Here is a 17,340-nt window from a genome sequence, read left to right as displayed (position 1 = left end):
AAAGTTTTAGTTAATGAGGGGGAGGATAAACACTTTAAAACCTTTGTATTACAGCAAATAGAGAGAAAAAATACATCTTAATATAAATAGATATAAATAACATTATTAATATAAGGACAAACTAAGTTTTATAATGAATCAGGAAATCAGCATTGAGCCACGGTCTGATAACTAAATAGAACAACCTCTTCCCATTGTTCAGTATTTTATTTGTATGATTGTTTCATGTGTTACCACTCCTTCTGCTGGCAGATCTATGATTTTAATTTGCATCAAACTGCATTCCTTATTGAGTCTAACAATTCTTGATATGCGTATATAACAAATGGGAACATAATAATCTGAACCTACAGTGGTGCATCTCATTTGTTCTTCAGATGCCAATCATAGTAAATTCCTCACTGCACTTTTGACTAATTTTAATCTGTTGTGCTGCTAAAAGCTTTGATAATATAAATTAAAGCACAAAAAAACCTACAGACATTTCACGAAGTATTTTGCATGGTCTAAGTAAGGCCACAAAAGCAATGAAATTTTAATTCCTATCAGGCCAGATTCACACTGGCATCCATGCTCTGTGCATAACACCCATTAACTTTAATGGGATTGCGCCTGTTTGCACCAAGGGCGGGGTCTAACAAGGTCAAGTTACAGACGAGAGCCATTCTTTACTGGCCACTGAAAAAAGTTAGAAAATAAATAAAAAAATTATTTCAAATGTAAAATGACAAAGTTGAAGTGTTAAAAAAATTAAATTAATAATTTTTCTCTCATTATTATTTAGACCTGAAATCTGCTTCCTTAATTAAAGTTTCCTCTATGATGTGTCCATTTTGGTGCGCCATTAAAGTGTTGCACATGAATGCTGATCTGCTGGCACTGACACTTTTAAAAGTATAAATAGTTTTGAAGCTATTTGCTTAGCCCACACATAAACCTTGGCCCTGATGCAGCAAATCACTCCTTGTGTAGGTCCCTGCACCCCGGAGTCCCCCCTCTGAAATCAGGGCAGAAACCACTTGCAGGACTGGGGGCCTTGCTTTGCAAAAATTGGCCCTGATGGAAGAAAGCATCCCTCGTCAGGAAAGAGCTTTGGCTTGTACCAAAGTCCCATTGGCTTCTGTTTTTAAATGGACTACACTGGGACTCTGCATCTGCTTCAGTTCCTTCCTGAATTGGGGCATATATCTACTAAAAAATACGTCAAATCTAAGTTATGGCAAACTTGACCATGCCTCTTCAACCAGCTATAAATGTAATAAGGAAACTACAAATGTGTTAGAAGGAGATACTTGATACATTGCTAACCAGAGGGTCTGACTTTCTAATGTGTCGGGGGGTGCTCAACTCCCTGACTCTGCCCCAGTCCTGCCTCTTCCCATCCCCCTTCTATCCCTGCCCTGCCCCCACTCCACCCCTTTCCCCAAGTCCCCATCCTGCCTCTTCATGCCCCGATTCACCCCCGCCCCTAAGCACACCCTGCCCTCACTCATCCTCCTCCCTCCCAGCGCCTCCGGCATGCCACCGAACAGCTGATCCGTGGCAGGTCGGAGGGGGAGGTGCTGATCAGCAGGGCCAACGGCAGATGGGAGGCGCTTGGGGGGAGGGAGCTGGCTGCCGGTGGGTGTTCAGCACCCACCATTTTTTCCCCGTGGGTGCTCCAGCCCTGGAAGACCCTAAGAGTCGGCGCCTATGCTGCTAACCATCACACTGGCTGGGAATAGCACACACACAAAGAGGTATTTCAATTGAAACTGATTACAGCCCATGATTATATGATCCACTTTTAGCTATATAATATTTTACAATAGTGGGCTTAAAAATTAATCATAATTACTTACAACTTATGGTGATGCCAAGCTCCACGTTATGCTTCTTTGGTAGTTTTACATGAAATGTTCCACTACTTGGTATAACTGATTCTGTAATGAAAAGTAGATGAGTTACAGGTTGCAGGACTGTACTTGCAAGGATGTGAAGTTTTAAGTGTAAGCCAATGAAAATACATTAGTAACACTTACATCACACTTACTATCACAGATAGCCAGTATGAAAAATCAGGATGGGAGTGGGGGGTAATAAGAGCCTATATAAGACAAAGCCGTGAATATTGGTACTGTCCCTATAAAATCGGGACATCTGGTCACCCTACATCTCACCTACCCATTCATGAAAGTTGATGTGAAAGGAGCGGAGCATGACACATGCAACGTTTTATATCGGTGATGGTAATGTCACTGCATAAAGTAAGGGTCTGTAGCTCCATTATTCTGAGGTTTAAATCTCAACTGATAGAGACTGCATGTGCCTACCGCTGGTTTAGCCCACAATTTTGTGTGCGCGCGTACATGAAAAAATTACTGTTGTCAGGTAGCTTTTAATTAAAAAGACACAAAATAAGTCCTTCTGATTTCAAGCACTTTTTGGTGTAGGTCTAAGACATTTTGAAATATTCATCTAAATAACTGCAGTGGATTTTATTTCTCATGAAAAGTAAAGGAACAAAAGCATAGGCATAGTGAGGGAAAGCAAGGAGCCAGCTGAGGCAATGAAAGTTTGAACACACATTACATCCCAGTCCTGACTTGTGGCACCCCCGTTGCCCCAGATAAATCAGACTGCATGTTGCCATGGTTTAGAGATGTAAATAAATGCCACTAGCAACTAGAAGTCTGATTCTGCTCTGGTGAAGTCAATAAAAGTTTTGACATAGACATTACTGGGAACAGGAGTAGGCCCGAAGTTTGAAACACAAAACTCATTTTCATTTGTGACTTCAGATAGATTTAAAATTTGCTCTCCAGTTGTGCATGGTGTTATTTTTGAATATTGCATTGGCTATGTACAAAAATGTATGGCTAATATGTAATAGCCTGACCATACTTTAATGGAAATTTGCATGATAAGATACCACTCATAATTATTACTATAGCAACCTTTAGCTAGAATTTTGCATAACCTGACCATTATATGAAATTCCATTTGTAAGAATATTTATACAGTGCAAAATCACTGCAGAACTGACACAGTAATGACTTCTATGGAGCTGTTACTAAATTAGTGGAGATGTCTTAATGGTTCTTAATATTTTATATATACACATAATACTAATGTAAAAATGTTAAAAAATAATATATATGCGGGTGTGGGTTGGTGGGTGTTTTGGGATGTACATTGTTTATATACTGTGCATATTACACATATAAGCTGTGGTTTTCTATTCTATATGCTTCAATACCTTAAAAAAGGTGAGGCGCCATCGGAAAGTAAAAGATTCATTGGCAATGTTTCCTGACTTTTATTAATTTAAGTTTTTGCATATAATTTACACTGTTGTTTTTAAAGATGAAATTCTACTGATATTCTTTCTGGTCCATACCTCAAGAATGGAACCATTAAGATTTCTCCACTAATCCACTGTTTACATAACACTGCTCTGTGCAGCAAAACAGGTCATTAACAGGTAACACTCTATAGGAGATTGTAATGAATTTAGGAATATTCTGCTGAGCTAAGACTCTAACTCTGGACAGAAATATGTTTGCAAATAACGAAAAGGAAGAACTGTCACCATAACTTTCTACAGCATTTGTCATTTCCACTGGGATTTTGGAGCACACTGAGGAGGGCCACGTGCAATGAGAAAGCTGCACAAACAGACACTATTTTCAGAGGGGCAGCTTCCCAAACAAATGACATCTCTGAAAATAAAGTTTCAGCCTCAAATGTCTGCCAAATAAAATACACATGAAAATCATTCCTAATACTGTCTTGCAAAAAAAATTTATACATTCATACCTGCAACATCAAACTCTATTTCTAAAGTGACCTTGTTGGTGATAGAAGAGTCTCTGAGAAGCTGATTAGCTTCTTCAAACGTGCTGTCTTCTGTTGGGATTCCATTTATTGCCATTAGTCTGTCTCCTATTTGTAGAACCCCACACCTTGATACACAATAATAAAAATTAGCCTTCAGATGTACAGGTAACCAGTATCCAATTATACAAAATAAATCCCATCTAAACTTTAAAAAGGATGATATATCGGCTCATTCTATGCAATGGCAGCTAGCAGCTATACCTACTATTGAACTAATGTGGTTCTACATGAAACCATGTTATCACAAAAACATATGCAGGTGCAGTTGAAATGTTCCAAGAAGTAATTATGGTAATAATTCAAAACTCAAGCTTTTCCTATGTTGTGATCTGAACTAAAACTTAGCAAAGATGGATGCAGTTCCTCCATTGCAAAGAGTTTATTAGTTTTGAATTTCAGAGATTTAAAAAAAAAAAAATTCTCTCCTTTTTAATTAATATAGCCTCTAGTCTGCTATTGAAGGAATCAGCAAGATAAAGGCACTGCTGCTTGTTATTTGTCTTACACCCGATCAAGAATACAAAATGTTATTATCAGAAAGGGAGTTCATTACATGCTACTTTCCCACTGAGCAACAGTCCAGAATTTCTCAAGAAATCAGAAAGCAATCAAACCAAACCATCCCCAGGCACCATCAGCAACATACAGTTAAAAGCAATGGTCTGAAAGAGCCTCACCTTTCTGCTGGGCTGTCACACTCAATATATGAAATCAGAGGTGGAGAAGACAAGGTCTCAGTGGCAAACACGCTACCTTGGAGCTGTATCCCAAATCCTACAATGGGGTCGGCTGTCAGCACGACTTCTGTGGTTTCTGTGTGAACAACCTGCCCAGCCAGACCAACAGTGCTCGAAGCTAAAGACACTAAAACAGACCAGACCAGAGGGAAAGACATTCAGACACAGACAGGAGAAATGTAATTGCTTTCTGATATAATCCATTGTACAGATTTTAAGGGCATAAGGGACCATCATGATAATCTACCCTGACCTTCTGCATATTGCAGGCCACAGAACCTCACCCACCTACTCCTGTAATAGACCCCCAACCTCTGGCTGAGTTACTGAAGTCCTCAAATCATGATGACTTCAAGTTACAGAGAATCTACTATTTACACTAGTTTAAACCTGCAAGTGTCCCATGCTGCAGAGGAAGGCAAACCCCCTCCCACCTGGTTTCTGCTAATCTGACCCAAGGGCAAATTCCTTCCTGACCCCAAATATGGCAATCAGTTGGACCCTGAGCATTTTGGCAACAGCCAGACACCCAGGAAAGAATTCTCTTTAGTAACTCAGAGCCCCTCCCTCCCACTATCTGGGATCTATGTCTGGATGTTGGGGAATATTTGCTACTAGCAGTTGCAAATTGGCTACATGGCATTGTAGGCAGTCGCATCATACCATCCCCTCCATAAACTTATCAAGCTCAGTCTTGAAGCCAGTTAGATTTTTTGCCCCACTGCTCCCCTTGGAAGGCTGTTCCAGAACTTCACTCCTCTGATGGTTAGAAACCTTCACCTAATTTCAAGCCTAAACTTGTTGATGGCCAGTTTATGGCCATTTGTTTTTGTGTACACATTGGCGCATATCATATCTCCCCTCAGCCTTCTTTTGCTTAGCCTAAACAAGCCATGCTCTTTGAGTCTCCTCTCATAAGGTAGGTTTTCCATTCCTCGGATCACCCTAGTAGCCCTTCTCTGGACCTGTTCCAGTTTGAATTAATCTTTCTTAAACACGGCAGATCAGAACTGCACACAGTATTCCACATGAGGTCTCACCAGTGCCTTGTATAATGGTACTAACACTTCCCTATCTCTACTGGAAATATCTTGCCTAATGCATCCTAGGATTGCATTAGCCTTTTTCACAGACGCATCACATATGCAGTTCATAGTCATCCTGTGATCAATTAATACACCCAGATCTTTCTCCTCTGTCATTTACAACTGATATGTCCCCAGTGAGTAGCAAAAAAATCTTCTCGTTAGTCCCTAAATGCATGACCTTGCACTTTGCTCTATTAAATTTCATCCCATTTCTATTTCTCCAGTTATCAAGGTCATCCTGATATTCTTGTATGATATTCCGGTCCTCCTCCATATTGGCAATACCTCCCAACTTTGTGTCATCTGCAAATTTTATTAGCGCACTCTCACTTTTTGTGCCAAGGTCATTAATAAAAATGTTAAATAAGACTGGTCCCAAGATTGATACCTGAGGATCTCCACTAGTAACCTCCCACCAGCCTGACAGCTTCCCTTTCAGTATGACCCGTTGTAGTCTCCCTTTTAACCAGTTCCTTATTCATCTTTCAGTTCTCATATTAATCCACATTTTCTCCAATTTATCTAATAATATCCCATATGTAACTGTATTAAAAGTCTTACTGAAATCCAAGTACATTAGATCTACTTCATATCTTTTGTCTAAAAACCCAGTTCTCGTATCAAAGAAGGAGATCAGATTGGTCTGGCACAATATAAGTTTTGTAAAACCATGCTGTATTTTATCCCAATTACTGTTCACCTCTATGTCCTTAACTACTTTCTCTTTCAAAATTTGTTCCAAGACCTTGCATACAATTGTGGTCAAACTAACAGGCCTGAAACTTCCCAGATCTCCCTTTCTCCACCCCCCTCCCCATTTCTTAAAAACAGGTACTATGTTAGCAATTCCCTAGTCATAGGGTCTGACCCTGAGTTTATGGATTCATTAAAATCCTTGGTGTTGGGCTTTCAATTTCATGTGCCAATTCCTTTAATATTCTTGGATGAAGATTATCTGGGTCCCCACAATTTAGTCCCATTAAACTGTTTAAGTCTGACTCCACCTCGGATGTGGTCATTTCTACTTCCATATCCTCATTTTCATTAGCCATCCTGCCACTACACCTAAGCTCCCCATTACCCTTATTAAAAACGGAGGCAAAGTATTTGTTTAGGTGTTGGGCCAGGCCTAGATTATAGTTAATCTCCACCCCATCCTCTGTGCTTAGCGTTCCCACTTCTTTCCTTTTTATTTATATGATTACAGAACCTTTTACTATTGGTTTTCATTCCCTTTGAAAGGTCCAACTCTGCTTGGCTTTTGGCAGTTCTCACTTTATCCCTACACTTTCTGAGCTCCAAGAGGGAGCTTTCCTTGCTGATCCTTCCCATGTTCCATTCCTTTTAGGCTTTCTGCTTTCTCTTAAACACCTGTTTGAGATGCTTGCTCATCCAGCTTGGTCTGCAACCCTTCCCTATGAATTTTTTCTCCTTACTTGGGAGGCTTCAGTTAGTTTCTGAAACTTTGATTTAAAGTAATTCCAAGCCTCCTCCACATTCAGATCCATGAGTTCTTCAATCTAGTCCTCTTCCCTAATTCCTTTAATTTTTTTTAAATTTGCCCTTTTGACATCAAGGATCCTAGCTGCAGATCTATTTTTGTTTATCCTTCCATTTAGTTTAAATTGAATTAGCTCACGATCACTTGAACCAAGGTTGTCCTCTACAACCAGCTCTTCTATGAGGTCCTCACTACTCACCAATACGAAATCTAAAATGGCATCCCCTCTTGTTGGTTCAGTGACTATTTGGTGAAGAAATCTGTCAGCCATCACATCCAGGAAAATCCGGGTCCTACTATTACTAGTAGCACTTGTCCTCCAAATTAAAGTCTCCGACAATCCCACAATTCCCAGTAGTATTTATTTCTTTAAAAACATTAAAGAGGAGTCGATCCATATCCAAATCAGATCCCGGGGGTCTGTAGCATACCCCAAGCACTATCTGTATACCAGTCAGGCCTACTATTCCACTACAATATTTGGTTTCACTTCCTGCACCAGTAGCTATAGTTCCTCCATTTTGTTACCCAGGCTCCTTGCATTGGTGCACATCTATTTAATGAATTCACTGAATCCCAGAGACTTCTCATTCAAACTCTATTTAGAGCAAAGTTTATAAATGATATTTAAATGGGTATGACAGCTAAAAAGAACAGAAAACAGATGGTTTTACAATTTTAAAAAGAATAGGTCTGAATAACTTAAATTCTGTTTGCATTAAGTTTTGATTGTGATACAGCAATTTTCAAAGATGCTTATGGGAGTTATGTACCGACTCCCACTGACTTTCAGCCTCACTATCAGGGCTGTAACTAGGGTGGGACAAGAGGTGCGGAGCTGGTGGGGGCACAAAAATAGGGTGGGACAGGATTGGACCCAGCAGCATCAACCCCCTCCGCCCCCAGATTGTGCCCAGTGGCATCAGCCCCCACCCCTCAGGGTCAGCTGGACCCCAGGGTGCTCAGCACACCCCCACCCTGCAGGATCGCGGGTCCAGTAACCCCATCCAGAGCAGGCTCTCCCCGGTGCTAGGACCGCAGTGGCAGGCAGGCAGGCAGGGCTCTGAGTGTTGAGTGGCAGGAAGGGCAGGGGAGGGGAGTGCAGAGGTTAGGGGAGAAGGGGGCACAGGAGTGGAGTGTAGAGGGTTAGGAGAGAAGGGAATACATGAGCATCAGCATAGGCACTAGGAGGAGATGGGGTGTACAAGTGGGGCCTTGTTTCGGAACATTCATGAAATATGCTAGGTACTGTACAAATCTGTGCCATAAGAGACTGTGTGGGTGATTAGCTCAGGCTGGAGCTGTTGTATTCCCCAGACCTGCTGTCTGGTCATGAGCCACTGGCTCTGCTCACACTCTCTAACCTGAGTGCAGGGCTGAAGCCTGGCAGAGCAGTATCGCCAGCTTGGGGCGTGGCCCTTCCCAGCACTGGGGGTAGAGTGACCAGGTGTCTGGTTTTTGACCGGAACACCTGGTTGAAAAGGGATCCTGGTGGCTCTGATCAGCAACGCTTGACTGTCCGGGTGGCAGCGCTGCCCCCACCCCAAGTGCCACCTCCGCAGTTCCCATTGGCCGGGAACGATGGCCGATGGGAGTCACAGGGGTGGCGCCTGAGAACGGCGCAGCACGCAAAGCCACCTGGCGGCGCCTTTGCATAGGAGCCTGAGGGGAGACATGCCGCTGCTTCTGGGAGCTGCTTGACAGAAGCGCCACCCGGAGCCTGCTCCTCTGACCCCCTCCTGGGCCTGAACCCTCTGCCCCAGTGCCATCCCTGATTCCCCCTTCCGCCCTCTGAACCCCTCGATCTGAGCCCAGAGCAGCCTCCTGCACCCGACCCCCTCCTGCACCCCAACCCCCTGCCCCAGCCCTGATCCCCCTCCTGCCCTCCAAATCCTTCAGTTCCAGCCCAGAGCACCTTCCTGTACCCCAAATCCCTCATCCCCAGCCCCACTCCACAGCCTGCACTCCTCTCCCACATCTCAACCCCCTGCCTCAGCCCAGAGGCCCCCCCAAGCCCCCTCCTGTACCCCAAATCCATCATTCCTGGCCCCACCCCAGAGCCCACACCCCCAGCTGGAGCCCTCACTCCCCCCTGCACCCCAATCCCCTGAGACAGCCTAGTTAAAATGAGCAAGTGAGTGAGGGTGGGGAGAGCAAGTGACCGGGGGGGGGGGGAAATGAGCAGGGGTGTGGCCTCCAACAGGGGGTGAGGCATGGGCAGGGCCTCAGAGAAGGGGCAGGGCAGGGGGCAGGGCAAGGGTGTTCGGTTTTGTGAGAGTAGAAAGTTAGCGACCCTAACTGGGGGAGAGAGGACATCTGAGGTTAAGGCTCTCATTAAAGTTGCTACACACTAGAGGGTGTTTGGAATTTAAACAGACTCATCCCTGACCAGGGTTTTGCTGTGGACGAGCCAGCGTGCTGAGCTGCACAGCCGTGGCTCTCGGGGGGCCTGGCTGAAGATGGCCCTGACACCCACCCACAGGGCACTGCTCAGGCCACTCACAGGCTCAGGGCTGTCCTGGGGCCTTTGCTTCACAGAGTGCTGACCTCTGCCCCTTGGCTGTTGACAAACATTTGAATCCTGACGACTGCCTGGCAGCCTAAAGTGCCCCATGGCAGCCCCCCCGGCACTCACATGTGCTCAGCTCCCATGGAACTGGGGAGTCCCAGGCTGAAATTCCAGCGGAGGGGTCTAGAGATGCACGTTTTTCACAGCTGCTGATGGAATGATGGCCCCCGTCACTCACACATGGATTGCAAATTACAGTGGCCAGCTCTTCTTTGACCCTGTTCTGTGCTGTAACAACCTTTTCACTGCATTGAACAGCTCCCTGGGCACTGGGCCAGCAATGGAGTAACTCAGGGCGGTACTGCTCTGTGGTGACACTCCCCAGCCAGATGGAACCGCCGTGTGCCACTGTGCTGCATAACAGCCTTGGAGAGCTTCACAGCTGTGGCTGGGGCACAACCCCCCTCGCCTGCACCAAAGCACAGAGCCCTGAGGCCTGAGCTAATGGAGAATCTCTGCTATCTGTTAGCAGTGTAGGGCCCAGGACAACCAGGGGAACCACAAAAGGTACATGGTGCACATACACACCAGACTAGATAGACAAAGCTTGCCCTGAGAACCAGCTATTCAGATCTAACTTCTGACATCAGCATAAGAAATCTCTGTGCACCAAATGCTTCCATCCCATAATTTCTGCAAGCACGGCTCCTCTTTCCTGCTCCACATCTCTGGATTATGATTTCTAACAAAGAAGAGCTTTGAACAATGGACTGAGGACCCCAATATTGGGATGAACCAGAGAGACTTATTACAAAGTGACAGATTTAACATCACTGTATTAACCTGATCTACAACTCTGAAATCAATTGTAATGTATATGATTCATTTTAACCTCTTAATAATACTCTTCCTTTTTATATATTAATAAACCTTTAGTTTTTAGTCACTAAAGGACTGGCTAACAGTGTGGTTTTTGGGTAAGATCTTAAGTGTGTGTCGAGTTCTTTGGAACTGGAAGAAACTAATATATGTGATTCTTAGTTTTAATAATCATTTATCACAGAAGTCCGCTTTGTCTGAAGGTACATGAGGGGCTAGGGAGCCTGAAGGGGACTGTCTGTGGCTACATAATAACCAGTATAGTATTTTGGAAACACACATTTGTTACAGGTTTGTGAAATCTTGTGACAGAATATACCACCAGTTTGGAGTACATGCCCTGTATTCTGGCAGTCTGACCCGACATTGATGCTCTTAGTTGCATCCTACACCAGGCAACGTGACCAGGGCCGGCTCCAGGCACCAGCCGACCATGGGGCGGGGCGGCGCTTGGTTTTTTTTTTTTTGGTTCAGCAGGGCAGCGCTCGGAGGGGGGGCGTGTTTAGGCGACATGGCACTCGGGGGGGCTTGGGCGGTGTGGCGTTCGGGGGCCGGGGCTTTGGGCAGCGCGACGCTTGGGGGGGAGTTCGGCGGCGCTCGTGGTGGGGGGGTGTTACGGTGAGGCGGTGCTTTTTTTTTTTGATTGGGGCAGCAAAAAAGTTAGAGCCGGCCCCGAGCATGACAATGGGATTTGGGGATTTGCCATTCCCAAATCCAGATTTCTCTGTGGCGAGAGCAACAGGCCCCTCAGTCACTGAGGCACCTCCCAGGACTTTGGAGCGGAGTCCGGAGCTGGAGCACGGAGCAGTAGGTTTTTGCCCGAAGCTGGAGCTGAGCTGGAGTGGAGCAATTCAAAAATTTGATTGCTCCAAATCCCTGGCACCACCTCCTCATATGGAACTCAACCCTGGCCCTAGGGATTGAAACGGACTCCTCCCATTCCCCAAGCACAGGCTCCTCCCCCCACCAACTGAGCTGAATGAGGGTTTTATTGATTTAATGGTAGGACACAGCCGTCTCCTTCCCTTTCCCGGAGGATGACTCCCAGGGAGCGGCCTTTGAGTTCCACAGTCCTGACCCACTAGGGGCTGCGCTCTTCCCTCCGCCGCCCCCCACTGAGCCAGGGTCCGCCCCTTGCTTGCCCGTCCCAGTAGGCCACGGGGCCGCGCCAGAGGCCCCACCCCCCCATACGCTGAGAGAGGAGTTGCGGGAGTTCCTGGAGGACGTCCGGGGCTCCCGCAACAAGATCCCGCTTGCTCTCCAGCGCTGGGGGGACTTCCACAAGATCCTCCTAGCCACGAGGGCCCTCATGGGGGAGGGCAAGAGGACCGGGAAGCAGGGTGCCGCGGCTTACCATCGGGTGCGCAAATTCCGTGACTCCTTGCTCACCTTCGGGGTGGGCCACGGTTTGCTGCGCGGCCCAATGGGAGCCGTGAACGCCCCTGCCAGCAAGGATCCCCCCCAGCCCTCCTCATGGCACTCGTCACCTTTGCCACACTGAACACCCGGAGCTGTAGGGTGGGCTTCCGCAGGAGCCAGGTGCTCTCCTTCCTTCGGGAGGGGGGGTACTCCGTGGTTTTCCTGCAGGAGACCCACACGGATCCTGCCGCCGAAGCTAGCTGGCGGCTGGAGTGGGGGAACGGGGTCTACTTCAGCCATCTCACAACCCGTCGGGCTGGAGTGGCTACCCTGTTCTCCCCCGACCTACGGCCCGAGGTGCTGGGGGTCGCCGAGGCTGTGCCAGGCCGCCTGCTGCACCTCCGGGTCCGCATGGAGGGCCTCGTGGTCAACCTCGTCAACGTCTATGCCCCAACATCGGCCCCGGAGCAGCTGCAGTTCTATCAGCAGGCGTCCGCCTTCCTCGGCTCCTTGGATCCTCGCGAGTGCCTGCTCCTGGGCGGGGACTTCAACACCGTCCTAGAGGAGCGGGTCCGCTCAGGGACTGAGCAGAGCCTGGCCGCCGCGGACGTCCTCCGGGAGATTGTCACCCATCACTCCCTGGTGGACGTCTGGCGTGACCACCACCCGGACGATGTCCCCACGTTCACCTATGTCCGGGTGGAAGCCCATCGGTCGTGCCGCTCCCGGTTGGACCGCATCTATTTGTCACGTTTCCATCTCTCGCGGGCCCAGTCCTCCAGCATCCGGCCGGCCCCTTTTTCGGACCACCACCTCGTCACCGTGACGGCCTCTCTCTGCGCGGAGAGGCCGGGGCCGGCCTATTGGCACTTTAACAACAGCTTGCTGGAGGATGGGGGCTTCGTGGCGTCCTTCCGGGAGTTCTGGCTGGCCTGGCGAGGGCAGCAGCATGCCTTTCCCTCGGCACGGCGGTGGTGGGATGTGGGGAAGGTGCGCGCACGGCTCTTCTGCCGTGACTACACCCAGGGCGCCAGCCGACAGAGGGATGCGGCGATAGGGCAGTTGGAGCGGGAGGTCTTAGAGCTGGAGAGGCGTCTGGCCGCCAGCCCTGAGGATCCATCCCTTTGCGGGGCGTGCCGGGAGAAGCGGGAGGAGCTCCGGGTCCTCAAGGACCATCGGGCCCAGGGCGCCTTTGTTTGATCCCTATCCGCCTCCTTCGGGAGATGGATCGCGGCTCCCGCTTCTTCTATGCCCTGGAGAAATGGAGGGGGGCCCAAGAAGCACGTCACCTGCCTTCTGGCGGAGGATGGCTTCCCCCTCACGGATCCAGCGGAGATGTGCGAGAGGGCCCGGACCTTCTACGCGCGCCTTTTCTCCCCGGATCCGACCGATCCTGCCGCTTGCAGAGTGCTCTGGGACGGGCTCCCGACGGTCAGTGCGGGCGACCGGGACCGGCTAGAGCTGCCTCTCTCTCTGGCCGAGTTCTCGGAAGCCCTCCGCCGCATGCCCACCAACAAGTCTCCGGGCATGGACGGGCTGACCATGGAGTTCTACCGCGTGTTCTGGGACGTCCTCGGTCCGGACCTGGTCAGCGTCTGGGCCGAGTCCTTGCGGAGCGGGGTCCTCCCTCTCTCGTGCAGGCGAGCCGTGCTCGCCTTACTGCCGAAGAAGGGGGACCTCCGTGACTTACGGAATTGGTGTCCCGTCTCGCTCCTCAGCACGGACTACAAGATCGTAGCCAAGGCCATCTCGCTGCGGCTGGGGGCCATGCTGGAGGACATGATCCACCCAGACCAGACCTACACCGTCCCGGGCCGTAGCATCTTCGATAAACTGTATCTGGTCCGGGATCTCTTGGAGCTTGGGTGCAGGAATGGTCTGTCGTTCGCCCTCCTGTCCCTGGATCAGGAGAAGGCGTTCGACAGGGTGGACCACGGGTATCTCCTGGGCACTCTGCAGGCGTTCAGTTTCGGGTCCCAGTTTGTGGGGTTTCTCCAGGTGCTGTACGCTTCCGCAGAGTGTCTGGTCAGGCTCAACTGGACCCTGACCGAGCCGGTCAGCTTCGGGCGGGGAGTGCGGCAGGGGTGCCCCCTCTCGGGCCAGCTGTACGCCCTGGCGATCGAGCCCTTCCTCTGTCTCCTCCGCAGGAGGTTGACGGGGTTGGTGCTTCGGGAGCCGGAGCTGCGGCTGGTCCTGTCAGCGTACGCCGACGATGTGCTCCTCGTGGTCCAGGACCCAGGCGACTTGGCGTGGGTGGAGGCCTGCCAGGCCGTGTACTCGGCGGCCTCCTCCGCCGGGTCAACTGGGTCAAGAGCTCTGGCCTGGTGGTTGGGGACGGGTGGCAGGCGAGCTCCCTCCCACCCGCGCTTCAGGCCATCCGGTGGAGCGCGGGTCCGCTGCTTTATCTCGGCGTTTACCTTTCTGCCATGCATCCCTCTCCACCGGAGAACTGGCAAGGTTTGCAGGGCAGGGTGGCGGAGTGGCTCCGGAAATGGACAGGACTCCTCCGGTGCCTTTCCCTCCGAGGGAGGGCAGTGGTGCTCAATCAACTGGTCCTGTCCATGCTCTGGTGCCGGCTCAACACCCTGGTCCCAGCCCCGGTGTTCCTGACCGACCTCCGGAGGGTGGTTCTGGAGTTCTTTTGGCCAGGACTGCACTGGGTCCCTGCAGGGGTGCTCCACCTGCCCCTGGAGGAGGGAGGGCAGGGCCTGAAGTGCCTGCGCACTCAGGTCCACGTCTTCCGCCTCCAGGCACTGCAGAGGCTCCTTTATGGTGCGGGTAGTCCGGCGTGGAGAGCCCTGGTGCACGCCTTCCTGCGTTGCTTCCAAGGGCTCCGATACGACTGGCAGCTCCTTTATCTCAATCCGAGGGGCCTTCCGCGAGACCTCTCCGGGCTGCCGGTCTTCTACCAGGACCTCCTCCGGACCTGGAAGCTGTTCTCCGCGACCAGGTCCGTGGCGGCCACCGAGCGGGCAGATCTCCTCGCGGAGCCCCTGCTACACAACCCCCAGCTCCGTGTGCAGGTGGCGGAGTCCCCCGCGGTGCGCCAGAGGTTGGCCCTGGCGGAAGCCACCAGGGTCGGAGACCTCCTGGACTACGACCGGGGAGACTGGCTGGATCCCCTGACGCTCGCTCAGCGTATGGGGCTCTCCAGACCTTGTACTCCCCGGCGCGTACTACAGGAGGTGAAGGCCGCTTTGCCGCCCGCTGCTCGGGCTTACCTCGACCGGGTCCTGCGTGAGGGCACGCCCCACCCACCCCACACCCCGAGCCCTCCGGACCTCTTCATCGGGCCCCTGCCCCGTGGACCCGACCGGCCCCCCCGCCCCTTCTCCGCCAGCCGGCTGCACGATCTGCAGCCGGTCCGTTTCCAAATCGTGCCAAGGAAGCATCTCTACGCGCTCGTGCTCCACACCCTTCACTTCCTCACCCTCGTGTCCCGCCCCGACACCAAGTGGCGGGACCTCCTGCCACCTCTGGAGGGTGAGGAGCCCCGGTGGGCCAGCCTGTACTCCACCCTGGTCCCGAGGCCCGTCGGGGACATCAGTTGGCGGCTCCTCCACGGGGCCGTGAGCACGGGCGTGTACTTGGCGCAGTTTACCCCTGTCCCAGACACCTGCCCCTTCTGCGGCATGAGGGAGACCCTGGCGCATGTTTACGTAGAGTGCGCCAGGCTGCAGCCCCTATACCGGCTCCTCACCAATCTCCTATTGCATTTCTGGCTGCACTTTTCCCCCCACCTCCTTCTCCATGCACTCCCTATCCATGGCCCCACAAAGTCGCGGGACCTCCTGGTCAACCTCCTCCTTGCCCTGGCTAAAATGGCCATCTACGTGACCAGGGAGAGGCGGTTGGCCAATGGAGACTCCTGCGACTGTGGGGCTTGTTTCCGATCCTTAGTCCGTTCACGTCTCTGGGCGGAGTTCCTCTGGGCGGTGTCCGCTGGCTCCCTTGACACCTTCGAGGAGCAGTGGGCGCTGTCCGGGGTTCTCTGCTCGGTGTCCCCGTCAGGCTCCCTTCTTATGAACCTTTGACCGCACTCCTGTCCCTGTTCTTTTATTAGTTCTGAGTCCACCTCAAGTCTTGGGATTGGGATTATCTTGCTGTATTATCTCCTGATTGTTCTGAATTTACATATCAATTTAAAATAAGGCTTTTATTGGTGTTTGTAATACATTTTGTTCTTTCTTTATATAGGAATTAGATACAATGCTAATTTTTAAGTTATCTGCAAAAAGCCTAGAGTTTTCAGGTGCCTAAGTAGCCCATGGAATCACGGTCAAAGTTGCCCCCCATACCAAAATCTGAAATGGCGCCTGCTCAGCCCTGGGGAGCGGGAGAGGTCTACAGGGAGGCGCGGACTGACAGCTGGTGCTGCATTCCAAGCCTGTGCCAGCTGCCCTCTCACCATGATAGGGAGTGACACTGCCCCACACCTCCAGTGGGTACCCTCGCTGCAGTTACCCCCTCCAGCGTTCCCCAAATACCAGCGCCCCCTACCTGTTTCCCCCCCCCAGCTCCCTCTCCCCTGCTCTTCCCCCCAGCAATGTCCTCTATTTGGGAACTTGAAATATGTAACCCTAGTGGTCACTCAGTTCTCACAGCCTCGGTTTCCGGAGCTGGCAGAAGTGAGTCCACCCAGCCAGCAGCCGCCGCCTGCCCCCAGTGGCTGGGCTGAGCACCAGGTTCACATGGTCAAGGTGAGAGCTTGGGCTGTGTGACCGTCAGCCACAGGGCTGGGGTGAGGCAGGGCAGCCAAGGGGCGCAAGAGGCGATTCCACTCTGCGTGCAGGGAGTGTGGGGAGAATGACCCAGCTGCAATGGCAGGTCCCTGGGCGGTGAATGGGGTGTGACCAGACTGCTGAGAGGCAGGTGCCCAAGAGGGATGAGTACTCCAGAGGGAGCATCTCATAGCAGCCAGGATCCATGGGCAGGGGCTGGCCCCGGTCAGCACCAGGCTCCTTCAGGGCAGAAGCAAGAGCACAATGGGGAGCAGCTTGGAGCTGTGCTGCCCACCCTGCCTGGGGAGCGTTAGCCGCGCAAAGGGGGCAGGGCAGGGCTCACGGGCAGCCAGCCAGTGCTCTGGCTCCTACAGGGTGGAGAGGCAGAGTTCCAAGCAGGCCAGGCGACTCCCTGCAAGAGTTAACAGTTTTCAAACTGTGGGGCACGTGCCCGGAGAGAGGCGCACCCCACATTTTAAAAACATCTGTGCTAAATGGAAGGCAGACATCGGGGTAGGAGGAGGGAGGAAGATGTGACCCTGGGTACCCCACATGTGTCATTTATAGGGGATGCAAATATGCTTGCTCATCCTGGGCACTAAAATCCTTAGTTATGGTTCTGCTAGCTCCTGTAGGCTTCTTTGAAAACCTCTAATATTTCATTCAT

General features: G+C 50.9%; 1 protein-coding gene across 11 annotated transcripts in view; it reads right to left on the bottom strand.

Annotated features, from left to right (window-relative positions):
- The window catches only part of GRIP1 (glutamate receptor interacting protein 1), a 536,924-nt gene that overhangs the window by 54,738 nt on the left and 464,846 nt on the right, over positions 1-17,340 (bottom strand). For all 11 annotated transcript variants that reach the window (XM_039501819.1, XM_039501812.1, XM_039501825.1 and 8 more), the window contains 3 exons: positions 4,557-4,743; positions 3,799-3,944; positions 1,842-1,922 (listed from right to left, as the gene is read on the bottom strand). In XM_039501819.1, the coding sequence (XP_039357753.1) occupies positions 1,842-1,922; positions 3,799-3,944; positions 4,557-4,743 (414 nt within the window). The remainder of the gene's footprint in view (positions 1-1,841; positions 1,923-3,798; positions 3,945-4,556; positions 4,744-17,340) is intronic.

Source organism: Mauremys reevesii, linkage group 1, assembly GCF_016161935.1.
Source record: "Mauremys reevesii isolate NIE-2019 linkage group 1, ASM1616193v1, whole genome shotgun sequence".
Lineage (NCBI taxonomy): Eukaryota > Metazoa > Chordata > Testudines > Geoemydidae > Mauremys > Mauremys reevesii.
The sequence above is the reverse complement of the archived record's forward strand: the minus strand, read 5'-3'. Positions and strand labels throughout refer to the sequence as shown.